This window comes from Schistocerca americana, chromosome 3 (assembly GCF_021461395.2).
Source record: "Schistocerca americana isolate TAMUIC-IGC-003095 chromosome 3, iqSchAmer2.1, whole genome shotgun sequence".
NCBI classification, from domain to species: Eukaryota; Metazoa; Arthropoda; class Insecta; order Orthoptera; family Acrididae; genus Schistocerca; species Schistocerca americana.
In genome coordinates, this window is record NC_060121.1 from 596,956,400 (window position 1) to 596,975,492 (window position 19,093).

The window sequence follows — 19,093 nt, forward strand, 5'->3', positions numbered from 1 at the left end:
AGTTGTAGAACGGGTTGTATTTACTACTTATTGTCTTTCAGTGCCTTTGCCACAAAAGTTGGCCCTTCGCCTAGCAAAAAGAGGCCTGTTATCCACAAATGACGTTGGTAAGAAGAGATGATAATTATTTCAGTTGATAATGTATTCGTAATTGCAAATAGTTATAAATGCAATGGATCCGTCTAGCAGTAAATGATTATTACGGTCTCTGCTACCTATGTAGTAATGTCGTGCAACCGTGCTTATATCGCTATAGGTGTAGACCATTTCTGATTTATTTCGTGAGGATTTTTGTGCAGACGTCACAAATAATAGTAAAACAACCTTTATACATGTACATCTATACTCTGCAAGCTACCGTGAGATGTATGGCAGAGGGCACGTCCCATTGTACCAGTTGTTAAGGTTTCTTCGTGCTCCATTCACGTAGGAAACGCGGGAAGAATAATTGGTTGAATGCCTCTATTTGTGCAGTAGTTATTCTAATCTTATCCTCACAATCCCTGTGTGAGCGATACGTGGGAGATGGTAGTATATCCCCAGAGTAATCATTTAAAGCCGGTTCTTGAAACTTCTTTAATAGACTTTCTCAGGGTAGTTTAAACCTGCCCTCAAGAGTCTGTCAGTTCGTTTCCTTCAGTATCTCTGTGGCACTCTCTCAAAGATTAAACAAACCTGTGACTATTCATGCTGCCCTTTTCTGTATATGTTCAGTATTGCCTGTTAGTCCTATCTGGTACAGGTCCCACTTGCTTACACACACACACACACACACACACACACACACACAAACAAATACAGAAGCGTCCGATGCCACCCGTCTGCTTTGACCCATGACGTCACAAATATGGTGGAAACGACCATTCACTACGACTCCAATATGGCGCCTATGACATCATCACGTATACATGACCACAAACACGAAACTACATTGAAAATCCAGCAGACACACACATTCCACAAAAAACCTAATGAAACTAACGGGACAAGCATGGGAAATTGGTGGTTTTTGGGTGGGGACAAAGTAAATATAAACAAATTTTGACACACACCACCACACCAAACCACACAAGACGACGAAAAAAACAGACAACACAAAACTCACCAAATTCCATCAAACGCAATATCCTGTGGAATCGGACACTTCCCTTGACCTATATTGCTCAACAGCAGCTCCCGATCCCACAAATTGGAATCGAGCACATCCCTTGACCTATATAGCTCAACATCAGCACCCGATCCCACAAATAACACTTCCGTTGTCCTATATAACTCAACAGCAGCTCCCGATACCACAAATTGAAATCGAACACTTCCCTTGACCTATATAGCTCAACAGCAACTCCCGATACCGGAACACCCACAGCCACAATCACACATTGGAGTCAAACACTTCCCTTGACCTATATAGGTCAACGGAAACTACCGATACCAAATCATAAAACCCAAAATTACAGCCACGTCCACAATCATCACTACCTCAAAAAAACGCAACAAACCAACAAAATTGGAATTGAACACTTCCCTTGACCTGTTATCCTTACGACATCTCCACATACAGCCGTCCCTGGTTTGAGACGCCTGAACTTTAGTAAGCCTCATTTCTTCACGACATACTGAACACTTCACGAGTTCATCCAAAAATCCGTATAGTTGAAGGACTTTTGTTAGAGATGACGCACTGTCCCCCATTATCGCCGACAACCAAAAACTGTTGACCTTGTCAATCATATCCATACCTTCCAAAGACATAAACAAAGCAATTTACCAAAATTCACAAATGACGAACAGAGAAAGCACAATAACATCGAAATAACAAAACTAATATCGTTAACTCACTGAAAAATGTTCTGCTGAAAGCACAGTCCTGATACTACACACGTGCAGTGCTATCACACAAATGAACCCCATACGCCATGTAACACGCTACCCGTAAACATACCACCAGAGAGAACCACCGACCACAACAATGTGCCACCTAAAAAGTACGCCACACACGCAAACCAAAAACATCACCCAACACACCACCAAAGAGCACCACCGATCACATCAAAACAACACCTACAAACGCGCCACTCTCACAAACTAAATTTCACGCCGTCGTGGCGTCACGCACCACAACAGCCTTACATCAAGGGTCAAACCGATGCGTGGGATCGGACGTTTTGGTTGACTTTGCCCCCCCCACCACACATACACTTATGTATATTACAGATCATACACTACAACTTCAGATTGATTCGAAACATGATACAGTATTGTACAGTGCTTGAGACATTCCCCTTAAGAGTATTTTGATAAAGGTATAGGCTAAACATGTCCCTGTCAATGCAGAATTTAATTGTGTGTTGAAATCTTACTGCTCACAGTTTGATAGTAAGTTGTGCCAAATCAGACCATTTATCAAGGCTTTGATTTTGTTAAAATTAGCTAAATTTTGTCAAGGTGTTGTAATAACATATATCGTTGCAGTTGCAGTTTGTTGATCTATAATAAATATAATCAGTGTTAAAAAATGTAAAGAATATATTGTTAAGCATTTATGCTGCACAAGTAATTCACCAGTTTTCTACAGTGTACTTCATGAACAGATTTTAGTGTTCTTTTTTTTAAGCAGATGTAGGCCTATTTTGTTTTAAGTAGGATTAGGTAATTTCCAAGAATGTTTGGCTATTGAAGCCACGGGCTCCATACGATAGATATGGAATGTGCAATTGTAAATCGATCACGCGACTGTTGTGGCGGGCGTTATGATAAATTATTTGTGAGTTGCTAGGAAAACCCAGGTGATTTATGTTGGTAGCGAGTGGGATGTCTAGTGCTGTTGGCGTTTCTTCAGCTGATTGCCTCATATAGAAGAATCTAATTCCATTCTTATACAATGTAAAAAATTGTTTGACTTTTTGTCACAAATATGGACTAATACCCGATGAGGAAAGGAGGGTCTGTGTAGACTTCAGTGGGGCAAAGTGTGTAAAACTTTGCCAGAAGAGTTCTGATACTGAAATACCATTACAATTTCATTGTGGAAAGTGTGAAAGACGAATGACTTTCAGGAAGAATACATGGTTTGACTATTCCAAATTATCCATCCAGACCAGCGTAATTCTTCAATCTTGTTGGATTCGAGACTACGTCCTGCAAGCAACAGCATCAGAAACTGACTTACGTACTAATACTGTGTGCAACTATTTAGGGTTTTGCAGAGAAGTGTGTTATGTAATAGTGACGAACGACAATTTACCGATTGGTGGACCGAATAAAGTTATTGAAATGGACGAATGACACATAACATGAAGGAAAAACCAGTGAGGATGACCTTCAAAGAATGAAATCAAACATATTTGGGTATTTGGTGGTATAGAACGAGAGTCCCGGAAGTGTTTTGTTATGAGTTTGTTGTCCAGAGACAAAGTAACTTTAGTCAGTTTTATAAAGTACTTTATACTGCCCAGTAGTAAAGTCATTACAGATGGCTTTCAGTCCTACAAGACACTGAAAGCAGAAGGATTCAACCATGAGTCCCACTCTGTAGAGTTCGTGTCTTCAGATGACCCCCGTGTGCACATAGAACATTGAGCGGCTATGGAAATCTGTGAAATCTTCCATTAAAAGAGAAAGGGTGTGCAGGAGAAAGAGACGAACTCTACTTGTTTCAGTACCTCTACTCCCATAACTTGCATGTGACGCTCTACCCATATTTTTGTGTGACATTGGCAGATTTTACCCAGGTTGTGGCAAAAAGGGAATGCTTCCCCTACTATACACATCAGGACTTTCTCATGATGACAAAGTTGATGACGAGTAAGGTAAGTCATTTCCTTTGTAATTACAAGTATTTTAGTAATACTATTTTTTGTTGTTGTTGCTGTAGTGACCACTATTAATATGCTCATAACACCCGCCAGCACAGTCACGTGATTGATTTACAATCGCATGCTCGATATCTATCGTTTGGAGCCTGCGGCTTCAATAGGCAAACATTCTTGGAAATTTCCTAGCACTACATGTCCACTCCACTGCCCTCTAATTCGGCGGGTTGAAACTGCATTTACTGGACTGGCATTTTGATCAATGACTTTATGATATACAGTGTGATTCTGTGATGATGTTACAAACTCTTGAAGGGTATGTAAATGCATAAATTTGAGGTAAGGGCCTTTATCTGTAAATGATCCGTTTGAAAGTTATAAGCAACAAACGTCCCGATACATCTGGTAATGCAAGCTCTTTGCTTTCCATATTTAGGAAGGAGGAAAGAAGAAAGAATGCCTATTACACGTGAACTCTAAAATGCATACTTTAAAAACTTAATCACTTGTTCAGTAGAGGAGACGACTCATGGTAGCAAAGGTAAACAAGTGCTCATAGCGCTTAAGGTATGAAGTTTAGAGCCCATGTTTACTGGGCATTTTTGTTGTGTTTTGATCCATAGTACCTCCTCCCAAAGTGTGGAAAACAAAGAGCTTACAGTGAAAAGGGTCTGACATCAGGGGTGTAGGAACAACTTTTGTTTATAACTTTCTACTCAGTTTTTCTGGATCAGGGTCCCTTACCTCAAATTGATACATTTACCCTTCTCCACAATCTGAAACAGTTTGTAATATCATCATGGAATCAACGTGTAGATCTACTCTATACTCTGCGAATGACTGAAATTCATGGCAGAGGGTACATGTGATTATAACAAATGAGATAAGAAAAAAGAGAGAGATGTGGGGGGGGGGGGGGGTTGAAGGTTTGTAAGTATGCTTCAGTGGGATAATAGACTCCTCTGTTCCAAGCGTTTTCTGATTCAGAGTTTTCAGTTGAGTTAAACACATCTCTGACAATTTGTGCTGGCCACCCTTCTGTGTATAAGTTCAAAATCTCCATGTTAGTCATATTTGGAATGGGTCCCACATGCTGGAGCAAAGTTTTCCTTTGTAAGCAGTATCCTTTGTTACCTATTTTCCAAGTATCCTACCAGTGAACCAAACTCTGCCTGCTATTTTACATATGATTGAGCCTATGTAATTTTTCCATGTCATGTATTGTTTCGGTGGGGAGTTAGTGATATTGAAATCATAGGATACTATGTTTTCCATTTATTGAAGTGCACAATTTGTGAATAAATATGTGTTTATTTGTGGAGAACTATATCTTTTGTAGTTCTTCCTTTAGTTTTTCGCATATAAGACAGATTTCTCTCACTAATATCTGCATCTTCCCTACAATCCTAGTGATGTCTCTTTTTACTAATTGGATTTTTCCTTGGTAGAAGACTGGAGTTCCTGGACATCAACTTTACATTTAATTCAAATTGATAGGTAACTTCTCTTAATGGGTCAAAAATTATTAATTTTCTGGAATTGTGCGCTTCATCATTCTCATCTGTTATTTACTTCAATTTAGACAGAGTACAAAATGTCTTAAGTGTTTAGATTTATCTTTATTATAACCTTTTGATAAATAACAGTACCATCAGTAATTACAATCCCTTACATAAAGTAACAGTTATGCAGCTAGTCATCCAAATGGTTTGAATGAGTAAGTGCCTAGATCAGTACAGCACTGTCATTTATTTGTTTAGCAGAACAATCGTGGGTGTTGATACTTCATACCTTGAGTTGCTATGGGAATGTGAGAGGGTATGTCACTAGCTCCTAAGCAATTAAAGACGAGCAAGCAGGCAGGTAATTTCTTTCATTGCAGTGAGTGTAAGCAGCTTTGTTAAATCAAACTTTTGTACAAAGAGAGCTTTTAATCACTTGTAATTCAGTAAATTCGTAGTAACACTTTAGCCACAAATGTGTGTTGCTATTGTAGCCGAATGCTGTTCAGAGGAGGATGCTGTTACCCATCATTGTACAATGGCTATTGTATTCTTAGACTGAGTTTCCAAATTATATCCACTCTGCTCAAAATATTTCCTGTTCCTCCTTGATCTATCTTCTCAAAAATATTTGAAAAGGTTGTGTTCAAGTGTCTCCTGCATCTGACTGCAAATAATACAGGGTGTTTCAAAAATGACCGGTATATTTGAAACGGCAATAAAAACTAAACAAGCAGCGATAGAAATACACCATTTGTTGCAATATGCTTGGGAAAACAGTACATTTTCAGGCGGACAAACTTTCGAAATTACAGTAGTTACAATTTTCAACAACAGATGGCGCTGCAAGTGATGTGAAAGATATAGACGACAACGCAGTCTGTGGGTGCGCCATTCTGTACGTCGTCTTTCTGCTGTAAGCGTGTGCTGTTCACAACGTGCAAGTGTGCTGTAGACAACATGGTTTATTCCTTAGAACAGAGGATTTTTCTGGTGTTGGAATTCCCCCGCCTAGAACACAGTGTTGTTGCAACAAGACGAAGTTTTCAACGGAGGTTTAATGTAACCAAAGGACCGAAAAGCGATACAATAAAGGATCTGTTTGAAAAATTTCAACGGACTGGGAACGTGACGGATGAACGTGCTGGAAAGGTAGGGCGACCGCGTACGGCAACCACAGTGGGCAACGCGCAGCTAGTGCAGCAGGTGATCCAACAGTGGCCTCGGGTTTCCGTTCGCCGTGTTGCAGCTGCGGTCCAAATGACGCCAACGTCCACGTATCGTCTCATGCGCCAGAGTTTACACCTCTATCCATACAAAATTCAAACGCGGCAACCCCTCAGCGCCGCTACCATTGCTGCACGAGAGACATTCGCTAACGATATAGTGCACAGGATTGATGACGGCGATATGCATGTGGGCAGCATTTGGTTTACTGACGAAGCTTATTTTTACCTGGACGGCTTCGTCAATAAACAGAACTGGCGCATATGGGGAACCGAAAAGACCCATGTTGCAGTCCCATCGTCCCTGCATCCTCAAAAAGTACTGGTCTGGGCCGCCATTTCTTCCAAAGGAATCATTGGCCCATTTTTCGGATCCGAAACGATTACTGCATCACACTATCTGGACATTCTTCGTGAATTTGTGGCGGTACAAACTGCCTTAGATGACGCTGCGAACACCTCGTGGTTTATGCAAGATGGTGCCCGGCCACATCGCACGGCCAACGTCTTTAATTTCCTGAATGAATATTTCGATGATCGTGTGATTGCTTTGGGCTATCCGAAACATGCAGGAGGCGGCGTGGATTGGCCTCCCTATTCGCCAGACATGAACTCCTGTGACTTCTTTCTGTGGGGACACTTGAAAGACCATGTGTACCGCCAGAATCCAGAAACAATTGAACAGCTGAAGCAGTACATCTCATCTGCATGTGAAGCCATTCCGCCAGACACGTTGTCAAAGGTTTCGGGTAATTTCATTCAGAGACTACGCCATATTATTGCTACGCATGGTGGATATGTGGAAAATATCGTACTATAGAGTTTCCCAGACCACAGCGCCATCTGTTGTTGAAAATTGTAACTACTGTAATTTCGAAAGTTTGTCTGCCTGAAAATGTACTGTTGTCCCAAGCATATTGCAACAAACGGTGTATTTCTATCGCTGCTCGTTTAGTTTTTATTGCCGTTTCAAATATACCGGTCATTTTTGAAACACCCTGTATATTGTCCAAGTCACAGTTTGGATTTCTTAAGGGTTTTGATATATAAGAAGCTATTTACACTTACAGTGAGATTGTGCTAAATTCACTAGATAATAGGATATAAAAAGGGCTACTGGCATTTTCTGTGACCTGTCAAATGCATTTGACTGTGTGAATCACAACATTCTCTTTAGTAAATTAGAATATTAAGGTGTCACCAGCAATGCTGCAAAATTGTTTGAGTCTTGTCTATCTAACAGGAAACAAAGGATGTCATTGCCAAATACCTGTGCAGTAAGCAGTCAGTCTTAATCTGATTGGCAATTAATTACATGTGGTGTTCCTCAAGGTTCCATCTTGGATCCAATGCTTTTTCTTGTGTACATTAATGACATCTCGTCTGTTACATTGCCAGATGCAAAGTTTGTTTTGTTTGCAGATGATACAAACATTGCAATAAGTAGCAAGTTAAGTACAGATTTAGAAGTAGCTGCTAATCAAATTTTCACTGACATTAATAAATGGTTTAAAGCTAATTCACTGTCATTAAACTTTAAGAAGACCCACTGCATGCAGTTCAGAACCTGTAAGAGATTTCCTTCCAGCATGTGTACAACATATGAAGACATGCAGATCAAAGAGGTTGACAGTGTTAAATTTCTGGGATTACAACTTGGTAATAAATTCACTGAGAATGATGTCAGATGTAAGAGATTTAAGTATAAAAGAACTTGCATACTTTGCTTACTTTCATTCTATTATGTCATACAGGATCATATTCTGGGGTAACTCATCAAACCGAGCAAAAGTTTTTAGGGTGGAAAAGCATGTGATAAGAATCATTTGTGGCGTAAATTCAAGAACATCATGTAGAAACCTGTTCAAGTAACTTAGTATTCTAACCACTGCTTCTCAGTATATTTATTCCTTAATGAAATTTGTTGCAAGTAATGTATCTTTATTTCTCACCAATAGCTCAATGGATAGTATCAATACTAGGAATAAGAACAATCTACATAAATACCTAACATCACTTACCTTGGTCCAAAAAAGGGTCCAATGTTCTGGAACACACATTTTCAGTAAATTGCCAGCAACCATTAAAAACTTGCTTTCAGATAAAGCACAGTTTAAACAGAGTTTGAAAGACTTTTTGGTAGGCAACTTCTTCTACTCTGTAGGTGAATATCTTAACAAAGACTATTAAATCAAACAATGGAAAATCAGGGTGGAATGTAACAATACCAGAGAAGGAAAGTTGCTACTCACCATACAGCGGACATGCTGAGTCGCAATAGGCACAACAAAAAGATTCACACAATTGTAGCTTTTGGCCACAAAGGCCTTTGTCAGCAGTAAACACACACGCGCGCACACACACACACACACACACACACACACACACACACACACACACACACAAATGCAAATTGCACACACGTCTGCAGTCTCACAGAACTGAAACCACACTGCGAGCAGCAGCACCAGTGCATGACGGGAGTAGTGACTGGGTGGGGGTAAGGAGGAGGCTGGGGCAGGCAGGGGGAGGGACAGTATTGTGGGAGTGGCGGACAGTGAAGTGTTGCAGTTTAGATGGAGGGAAGGTGCGGAGGGGGGGGGGGGGGGTAAGTAAAGGGAAGGAGAGAAATTAAAAGAATGGGTGTGGTGGAAAATGGTGGCTGTGTAGTGCTGGAATGGGAACAGGGAGGGGGCTGGATGGGTGACGACAGTGACTAACGAAGGTTGAGGCCAGGAGGGTTAGGGGAACGTAGGATGTATCCCAGGTAAAGTTCCCACCTGCGCAACTCGGAAAAGCTGGTGTTGGTGGGAAGGATCCATACGGCACGGGCTGTGAAGCAGTCATTCTACATCTACATTTATACTCCGCAAGGCACCCAACGGTGTGTGGCGGAGGGCACTTTACGTGCCACTGTCATTACCCCCCTTTCCTGTTCCAGTCGCGTATGGTCCGCGGGAAGAACGACTGTCTGAAAGCCTCCGTGCGCGCTCTAATCTCTCTAATTTTACATTCGTGATCTCCTCGGGAGGTATAAGTAGGGGGAAGCAATATATTCGATACCTCATCCAGAAACACACCCTCTCGAAACCTGGCGAGCAAGCTACACCACGATGCAGAGCGCCTCTCTTGCAGAGTCTGCCACTTGAGTTTATTAAACATCTCCGTAACGCTATCACGGTTACCAAATAACCCTGTGACGAAACGCGCCGTTCTTCTTTGGATCTTCTCTATCTCCTCCGTCAGACCGATCTGGTACGGATCCCACACTGATGAGCAATACTCAAGTATAGGTCGAACAAGTGTTTTGTAAGCCACCTCCTTTGTTGATGGACTACATTTTCTAAGCACTCTCCCAATGAATCTCAACCTGGTACCCGCCTTACCAACAATTAATTTTATATGATCATTCCACTTCAAATCGTTCCGCACGCATACTCCCAGGTATTTTACAGAAGTAACTGCTACCAGTGTTTGTTCCGCTATCATATAATCATACAATAAAGGATCCTTCTTTCTATGTATTCGCAATACATTACATTTGTCTATGTTAAGGGTCAGTTGCCACTCCCTGCACCAAGTGCCCATCCGCTGCAGATCTTCCTGCATTTCGCTACAATTTTCTAATGCTGCAACTTCTCTGTATACTACAGCATCATCCGCGAAAAGCCGCATGGAACTTCCGACACTATCTACTAAGTCATTTATATATATTGTGAAAAGCAATGGTCCCATAACACTCCCCTGTGGCACGCCAGAGGTTACTTTAACGTCTGTAGACGTCTCTCCATTGATAACAACATGCTGTGTTCTGTTTGCTAAAAACTCTTCAATCCAGCCACACAGCTGGTCTGATATTCCGTAGGCTCTTACTTTGTTTATCAGGCGACAGTGCGGAACTGTATCGAACGCCTTCCGGAAGTCAAGAAAAATAGCATCTACCTGGGAGCCTGTATCTAATATTTTCTGGGTCTCATGAACAAATAAGGCGAGTTGGGTCTCACACGATCGCTGTTTCTGGAATCCATGTTGATTCCTACATAGTAGATTCTGGGTTTCCAAAAACGACATGATACTCGAGCAAAAAACATGTTCTAAAATTCTACAACAGATCGACGTCAGAGATATAGGTCTATAGTTTTGCGCATCGGCTCGACGACCCTTCTTGAAGACTGGGACTATCTGTGCTCTTTTCCAATCATTTGGAACCCTCCGTTCCTCTAGAGACTTGCGGTACACGGCTGTTAGAAGGGGGGCAAGTTCTTTCGCGTACTCTGTGTAGAATCGAATTGGTATCCCGTCAGGTCCAGTGGACTTTCCTCTGTTGAGTGATTCCAGTTGCTTTTCTATTCCTTGGACGCTTATTTCGATGTCAGCCATTTTTTCGTTTGTGCGAGGATTTAGAGAAGGAACTGCAGTACGGTCTTCCTCTGTGAAACAGCTTTGGAAAAAGGTGTTTAGTATTTCAACTTTATGCGTGTCATCCTCTGTTTCAATGCCATCATCATCCCGTAGTGTCTGGATATGCTGTTTCGAGCCACTTACTGATTTAACGTAAGACCAGAACTTCCTAGGATTTTCTGTCAAGTCGGTACATAGAATTTTACTTTCGAATTCACTGAACGCTTCACGCATAGCCCTCCTTACGCTAACTTTGACATCGTTTAGCTTCTGTTTGTCTGAGAGGTTTTGGCTGCGTTTAAACTTGGAGTGGAGCTCTCTTTGCTTTCGCAGTAGTTTCCTAACTTTGTTGTTGTACCACGGTGGGTTTTTCCCGTCCCTCACAGTTTTACTCGGCACGTACCTGTCTAAAACGCATTTTACGATTGCCTTGAACTTTTTCCATAAACACTCAACATTGTCAGTGTCGGAACAGAAATTTTCGTTTTGATCTGTTAGGTAGTCTGAAATCTGCCTTCTATTACTCTTGCTAAACAGATAAACCTTCCTCCCTTTTTTTATATTCCTATTAACTTCCATATTCAGGGATGCTGCAACGGCATTATGATCACTGATTCCCTGTTCTGTACATACAGAGTCGAAAAGTTCGGGTCTGTTTGTTATCAGTAGGTCCAAGATGAGGGATATCATGTTTGGCAGCATGTTCAGGAGAGAAGTGGTCCACTTGTTTTTTGCCCACAGTTTGTTGGTGGCCATTCATATGGACAGACAGCTTGTTGGTTGTCATGCCTACACAGCATGCAGCACAGTATTGTAACATTCCATCCTGGATTTTCCATTGTTTGATTTTTGCCTTACGGCTGTTCTTCGATCCTAACCCTGTGCTGTTTTCCTTTGTAACTACTTTCTTTTGCTTTGCTATACTCAATGTTCACACTTCTTTCTTTTCTTTCCTGTATTTCTCTTGTTACCTTACAAACTGTAATGCATGCTCTACTTATGAGCCACACTGTATCAACCGTCTCAGCCGTATGCAGCAGACAGCCTCAAGTATAATGTACTGCCCACTATCTTTCCCACCCCTCCTACCGTGGTATTCTGCTGTCCACCAAACCTACACAAAGTACTCGTCCATCCTTACACAACCCCTGCTCCCAGTCCCTTACCTCATGGCTCATACCCCTGTAATAGAACTAGATGCAAGACCTGTCCCATACATCCTCCTACCACCACCTACTGCAGTCCGATCACTAACATCACCTATCCCATCAAAGGCAGGGCTACCTGTGAAACTAGTCACGTGATTTACAAGCTAAGTTGCAACCACTGTGCTGCTTTCTATGCAGGCATGACAACTAACAAGCTGTCTGTCCATATGAATGGCCACCGACAAACTGTGGCCAAAATACAAGTGGGCCACCCTGTTGCTGAACACGCTGCCAAACATGATATCCCTCATCTCAATGACTGTTTCACAGCCTGCGCCTTATGGATCCTTCCCACCAACACCAGCTTTTCTGAATTGTGCAAGTGGGAATTTTTCCTGCAATACATCCTATGTTCCCCTAACCCTCCTGGCCTCAACCTTCGTTAGTCACTGTCCTCACCCATCCAGCCCCCTCCCTGTTCCCATTCCAGCACTACACAGCCATCATTTCACCGGCACACCCAGTCTTTTAATTTCTTCTTTTTATTTATTTATTTCCTTTCCGCTACTTGCCCCCCCCCCCCCCCTCCCTGCACCTTCTCTCCTGCCCTCCATCTAAACTGCAACACTTCACTGTCCGCCACTCCCACCATACTATTCCTCCCCCTCCCCACCCCCCAGCCTCCTCCTTACCCCTACTCAGTCGCCACCCCCATCATGCACTGGTGCTGCTGCTCACAGTGTGGTTTCAGTTCTCTGAGACTGCAGACGTGTGTGCAAGTTGCGTTTGCATGAGTGTAAGTGTGTTTAAGTGTGTTTACTTCTGACAAAGGCCTTTATGGCTGAAAGCTACAGTTGTGTGAATCTTTTTGTTGTGCCTATTGCGACTCAGCATGTCTGCTATATGGTGAGTAACAAAGACTATTAAACCAGCTTAAGTAAAAATGTCTGCTAGATTTCAGTTTTGACAGCTCTTGGTCACAACTGTCAAGATTAGGCTTTTTTTGTATGATCAATTTATTAATAGTGCATAACAATGTTTCATTCTGACAGCTTGTTAATTCTGTAAATATTAGATGTTCCAGTTTACTGCATTTTATTCACCTATTTCGACAACCTCCTGACAAATGATCAGGGTAGTAAGCACTCTATTCAAATGTTTTATGTTTTTATATTATCCTTTCTGACATGTCCCACACCTACAAGAATAGTCTCATTTTTTGAATCTATGGAATGGAAACTGAATCTAATCTAAAGCACTGTTATACACACCTATCCTGCTTCAGCATTCCTTAGCCTATATGCACGAGAGTGGACCAGTTATAAATCCTACTCTGTACACCCAGAAATGTGACATGATATTTTTTGGATGGCATGTCCCACTTCCAGGCTTCCATGATGATGAAAAATGTTCATGATGCTTAGTAGTAAGTGTCAGAACATCCCACTATCAGAGATATTATTACAATATGTTCAGATGGGAGAATGTCTTGAACCCATTAGTTATACAAGGCAAGATGGGGAGTGACTGTCTCCATGTGCTGATTGGGTGTGCTTGTTCCTTGGCTTCATGTTTGAAGTTGTTCAGAAGACGAGAAGAAAAAGAAAGAAAGGTAATGGTGACAATGGACACCTCAACAAATAACTCTCAAATTGGCTACTGTTAAGAGAGATACTACTTGTCTTGCTTTTGCAAAAGCTACACATCTTTAAGGCGATAGGTCAAACAACTTAGTATACAATGCTGTTGTAAGAGAAAGTGTGAGTACCGAAGGTTTGAAGTTTACTTTTTTATGGCATTGAGGTAGCTTAGAAGACAATTAATGCTCTCTTTCAGCACACATCCACGCACAAGGAGACTTAGCCCTGGGACGACTGCTGGATCGTGGTTAGGTGAAACCAAATAGCAGCTCCACCTCAACCAACATAAAAAAAGCAGCTGAAAGAAATTTTAGTAAATAAATCTGCTCATATCTAACATAAGATGACTGCAGCTTGCACACAGGAAATGATACCACACCGAAAACCAGCCATGTTACATTTCAACCCATAGTACCTTTATTTATTTATCTGTTTATTTTTTAGACCTGGTGCTGTCATCCTGTCTGTCCACTATTCTGTATTGGTGAGACCACCACGAAGCTCTCGCAGAAAATCTATGGCGAAGTAGTAGTTGATTCTCCATCTATCTGTTTACAAAACTGTACTCCAATAAACTTCAATTATTGTTCACACTTCATAGAAAAAGGCAAATACCTATATAACTAACTAACCAACCAACGTACTTTAAGTTCCTGAAAACATGGTCAATGAGAGTTAAATGATAACTCATGCTAATGCAAAAGAAAGCTTCTGTAAGAAGCTGCATAAATATTCAGTCAGATCTTGATAAGATTTCAAAGTGGTGCAAAGATTGGTAACTTGTTTTAAATGTTCAGAAATCTAAAATTGTGCACTTCACAAAATGAAAAAACATAGTATCCTATGGCTCTAATATCAATGAGTCACTGCTGGAATTGGCAAACTCATACAAATACATAGGTGTAACACTTTTTAGGGATATGAAATGGAATGATCACATAGGCTCATTTGCGGGTAAAGCAGATTGTAGACATTGTCTCATTGGTAGAATACTGGGGAAGTGCGAGCAGTCTACAAAAGAGGTGTAACCGGTTCTAGAATATTCGCAAATGTATGGAACCAGTACCACATAGGACTAACAGGGGATACTTAATGTATACAGAGAAGAGCAGCATGAATGGTCACACATTTGTTTGATCTGTGAGAGAGTGTCACAGAGGTATGGAAGGAACTGAATTGGAAGACTCATGAAGATGTATGTAAAGTATCCTGAGAAGATGTATTAACAAAGCTTCAAGAACCGGCTTTGAATGATGACTCTAGGAATGTGCTACAACCCCTTTGTATCACTCACATAGGGATCATGAGGATAAGAATTGAATAATTACTGCACGCACAGAGGCTTTCAGATAATTATTCTTTCCACACTCCATACGTGAATGAAACAGGAGGAAACCCTAACAGCTGGTACAATGGGAAGTACCCTCTGCCATGCACTTCATGATGATTTGCAGATGCTTGTATTTTTTGCTGAAAAACATAATCTTCTTAAATGTTTTCCATCAGCTACCATATACCATCCTCCCATTAGCTACTGCCAATTTGAGACAAGTTGGATTGCTGTCATTCGCACGTAACATTAGTACCTGCATTACCTATTTTGGAGTTTAGCCCGAAATTGCATAGTTTAGCAACTCTGGTATCCCATTGCTGAGCGTGTTTCTCCTATTATTCATTTTTATCTATTCCTTGTGGTTTAATTTCTGTCAGCTGGACATTTTTACTCATATGAATGTGCCTAATATTTTTCCTTCACATATTTTGTTCTTTGCTGTTAGAAATTGCTGGCTTCTTGAAATAGGAATTTTTTTTTCAGTAGTAATATATTTGCTTGTCTTTGAGAACTGGTGCATGATTGTTTTGCACACAAATTCCTCTAGGACGACATTTTTTGCTTTGCTGGCAGAATATGAAAAATATTTTTATGAAGTAAAATTGGGCAGTTCTGAGCAAGATACACTGAAGTGCCAAAGAAACTGGTCCAGGTATGTGTATTCAAATACAGAGATACGTAAACAGCCAGAATACGGCGCTGCAGTCGGCAACGTCTATATAAGACAATAAGTGTCTGGTGCAGTTGTTAGATTGGTTTACTGCTGCTACAATGGCAAGTTATTAAGATTTAAGTGAGTGTATATTGTACATGTATGGGTATGGAGAGAACCTCATGAATCCATGGACCCTGCATGTCAGCAGGAGACTTCGAGCTGGTGGAGGCTCTGTAATAGTGTGGGGCATGTGTAGTTGGAATGGTATGGGACCCCTGATATATGTAGATATGACTCTGACATCCTGTCTGATTGCCTATATCCATTCATGTCCATTGTGCACTCTGATGGACTTGGACAATACCAACAGGACAATGCGACACCCCACACATCCAGAATTGCGACAGAGTGGCCCCAGGAACACTCTTCTGAGTTTAAACTCTTTCGTTGGCCACCAAACTCCCCAGACATGAACATTATTGAGCATATCTGGGATGCCTTGCAACATGCTGTTCAGAAGAGATCTCCACCCCCCTTACAGATTATAGACAGCCCTGTAGGATTCATGGTGTCAGTCCCGTCCAGCACTACTTCGGACATTAGTCGAGTCCATGCCAAGTTGTGTTGCGGCATTTCTGCATGCTCGAGGGGGCCCTACGTGATATTAGGCAAGTGTGCCAGTTCTTTTGTGCTGTGCACATACAACACCCTTGGTGCTTCTTTCGTATTTGTAGTTAGTTTCCCTTATTATTTACTATTGCTGTTTCCTTCAAAATCCCACTTAAGTATCCCTATGCAACTCCCTGTAGATGGGGCGGACTTTTAGTGTAAGTTTGGTTGAGCCTTTCGTTTTGTTGTTGTTGTTGTTGTTGTTGTTGTTGTGGTCTTCAGTCCTAAGACTGGTTTGATGCAGCTCTCCATGCTAATCTATCCTGTGCAAGCTCCTTCATCTCCCAGTACCTACTGCAACCTACATCCTTCTGAATCTGCTTAGTGTATTCATCTCTTGGTCTCCCTCTACGATTTTTACCCTCCACGCTGCCCTCCAGTACCAAATTGGTGATCCCTTGATGCCTCAGAACATGTCCTACCAACCGATCCCTTCTTCTAGTTAAGTTGTGCCACAAACGCCTCTTCTCCCCAATTCTATTCAATACCTCCTCATTAGTTATGTGATCCACCCATCTAATCTTCATCATTATTCTGTAGCACCACATTTCGAAAGCTTCTATTCTCTTCTTGTCTAAACTATTTATCATCCATGTTTCACTTCCATACATGGCTACGCTCCATACGAATATTTTCAGAAACGACTTCCTGACACCTAAATCAATACTCAATGTTAACAAATTTCTCTTCTTCAGAAACGCTTTCCTTGCCATTGCCAGTCTACATTTTATATCCTCTCTACTTCGACCATCATCAGTTATTTTGCTCCCCAAATAGCAAAACTCCTTTACTACTTTAAGTGTCTCATTTCCTAATCTAATTCCCTCAGCATCACCCAATTTAATTCAACTACATTCCATTATCCTGGTTTTGCTTTTGTTGATGTTTATCTTATATCCTCCTTTCAGGACACTGTCCATTCTGTTCAACTGCTCTTCCAGGTCCTATGCTGTCTCTGACAGAATTACAATGTCATCGGCGAACCTCAAAGTTTTTATTTCTTCTCCCTGGATTTTAATACCTACTCCAAATTTTTCTTTTGTTTCCTTTACTGCTTGCTCAATATACAGATTGAATAACTTCGGGGAGAGGCTACAACCCCGTCTCACTCCCTTCCCAACCACTGCTTCCCTTTCATGCCCCTCAACTCTTATAACTGCCATCTGGTTTCTGTACAAATTGTAAATAGCCTTTCGCTCCCTGTATTTTACCCCTGCCACCTTTAGAATTTGAAAGAGAGTATTCCAGTCAACATTGTCAAAAGCTTTCTCTAAGTCTACAAATGCTAGAAATGTAGATTTGCCTTTCCTTAATCTTTCTTCTAAGATAAGTCGTAAGGTCAGTATGGCCTCACATGTTCCAACATTTCTACGGAATCCAAACTGATCTTCCCCGAGGTCGGCTTCTACCAGTTTTTCCATTTGTCTGTAAAGAATTCATGTTAGTATTTTGCAGCTGTGACTTATTAAACTGATAGTTCGGTAATTTTCACATCTGTCAACACCTGCTTTCTTTGGAATTGGAATTGTTATATTCTTCTTGAAGTCTGAGGGTATTTCGCCTGTCTCGTACATCTTGCTCACCAGATGGTAGAGTTTTGTCAGGACTGGCTCTCCCAAGGCCGTCAGTGGTTCTAATGGAATGTTGTCTACTCCCGGGGCCTTGTTTCTACTCAGGTCTTTCAGTGCTCTGTCAAACTCTTCACACAGATCGTGTTTCCCATTTCATCTTCATCTACATCCTCTTCCATTTCCATAATATTGTCCTCAAGTACATTGCCCTTGTATAGGCCCTCTATATACTCCTTCCACCTTTTTGCTTTCCCTTCTTTGCTTACAACTGGGTTTCCATCTGAGCTCTTGATATTCATACAAGTGGCTCTCTTTTCTCCAAAGGTCTCTTTAATTTTCCTGTAGGCTGTATCTATCTTACCCCTAGTGAGATAAGCCTCTACATCCTTACATTTGTCCTCTAGCCATCCCTGCTTAGCCATTTTGCCCTTCCTGTCGATCTCATTTTTGAGACGTTTGTATTCCTTTTTGCCTGCTTCATTTACTGCATTTTTATATTTTCTCCTTTCAACAATTAAAGTCAATATTTCTTCTGTTACCCAAGGATTTCTACTAGCACTCGTCTTTTTACCTACTTGATCCTCTGCTGCCTTCACTACTTCATCCCTCAGAGCTACCCATTCGTCTTCTACTGTATTTCTTTCCCTCATTCCTGTCAATTGTTCCCTTATGCTGTCCCTGAAACTCTGTACAACCTCTGGTTCTTTCAGTTTATCCAGGTTCCATCTCCTTAAATTCCCACCTTTTTGCAATTTCTTCAGTTTTAATCTGCAGTTCATAACCAATAGATTGTGGTCAGAGTCCACATCTGCCCCTGGAAATGTCTTACAATTTAAAACCTGGTTCCTAAATCTCTGTCTTACCATTACATAATCTATCTGATACCTTTTAGTATCTCCAGGATTCTTCCATGTATACAACCTTCTTTCATGATTCTTAAACCAAGTGTTAACTATGATTAAGTTATGCTCTGTGGAAAATTCTAACAGACGGCTTCCTCTTTCATTTCTTAGCCCCAATCCATATTCACCTACTATGTTTCCTTCTCTCCCTTTTCCTACACTCGAATTCCAGTCACCCATGACTATTAAATTTTCGTCTCCCTTCACAATCTGAATAATTTCTTTTACTTCATC

The 19,093-nt window shown here is 41.2% G+C and overlaps 1 protein-coding gene across 5 annotated transcripts in view; it reads left to right on the forward strand.

Annotated features, from left to right (window-relative positions):
* Positions 1-19,093, forward strand: part of LOC124606993 (polyglutamine-binding protein 1) — a 97,549-nt gene that overhangs the window by 176 nt on the left and 78,280 nt on the right. For all 5 annotated transcript variants that reach the window (XM_047139136.1, XM_047139138.1, XM_047139137.1 and 2 more), the window contains exon 2: positions 42-107. In XM_047139136.1, coding sequence (XP_046995092.1) covers positions 42-107 — 66 coding nt within the window. The remainder of the gene's footprint in view (positions 1-41; positions 108-19,093) is intronic.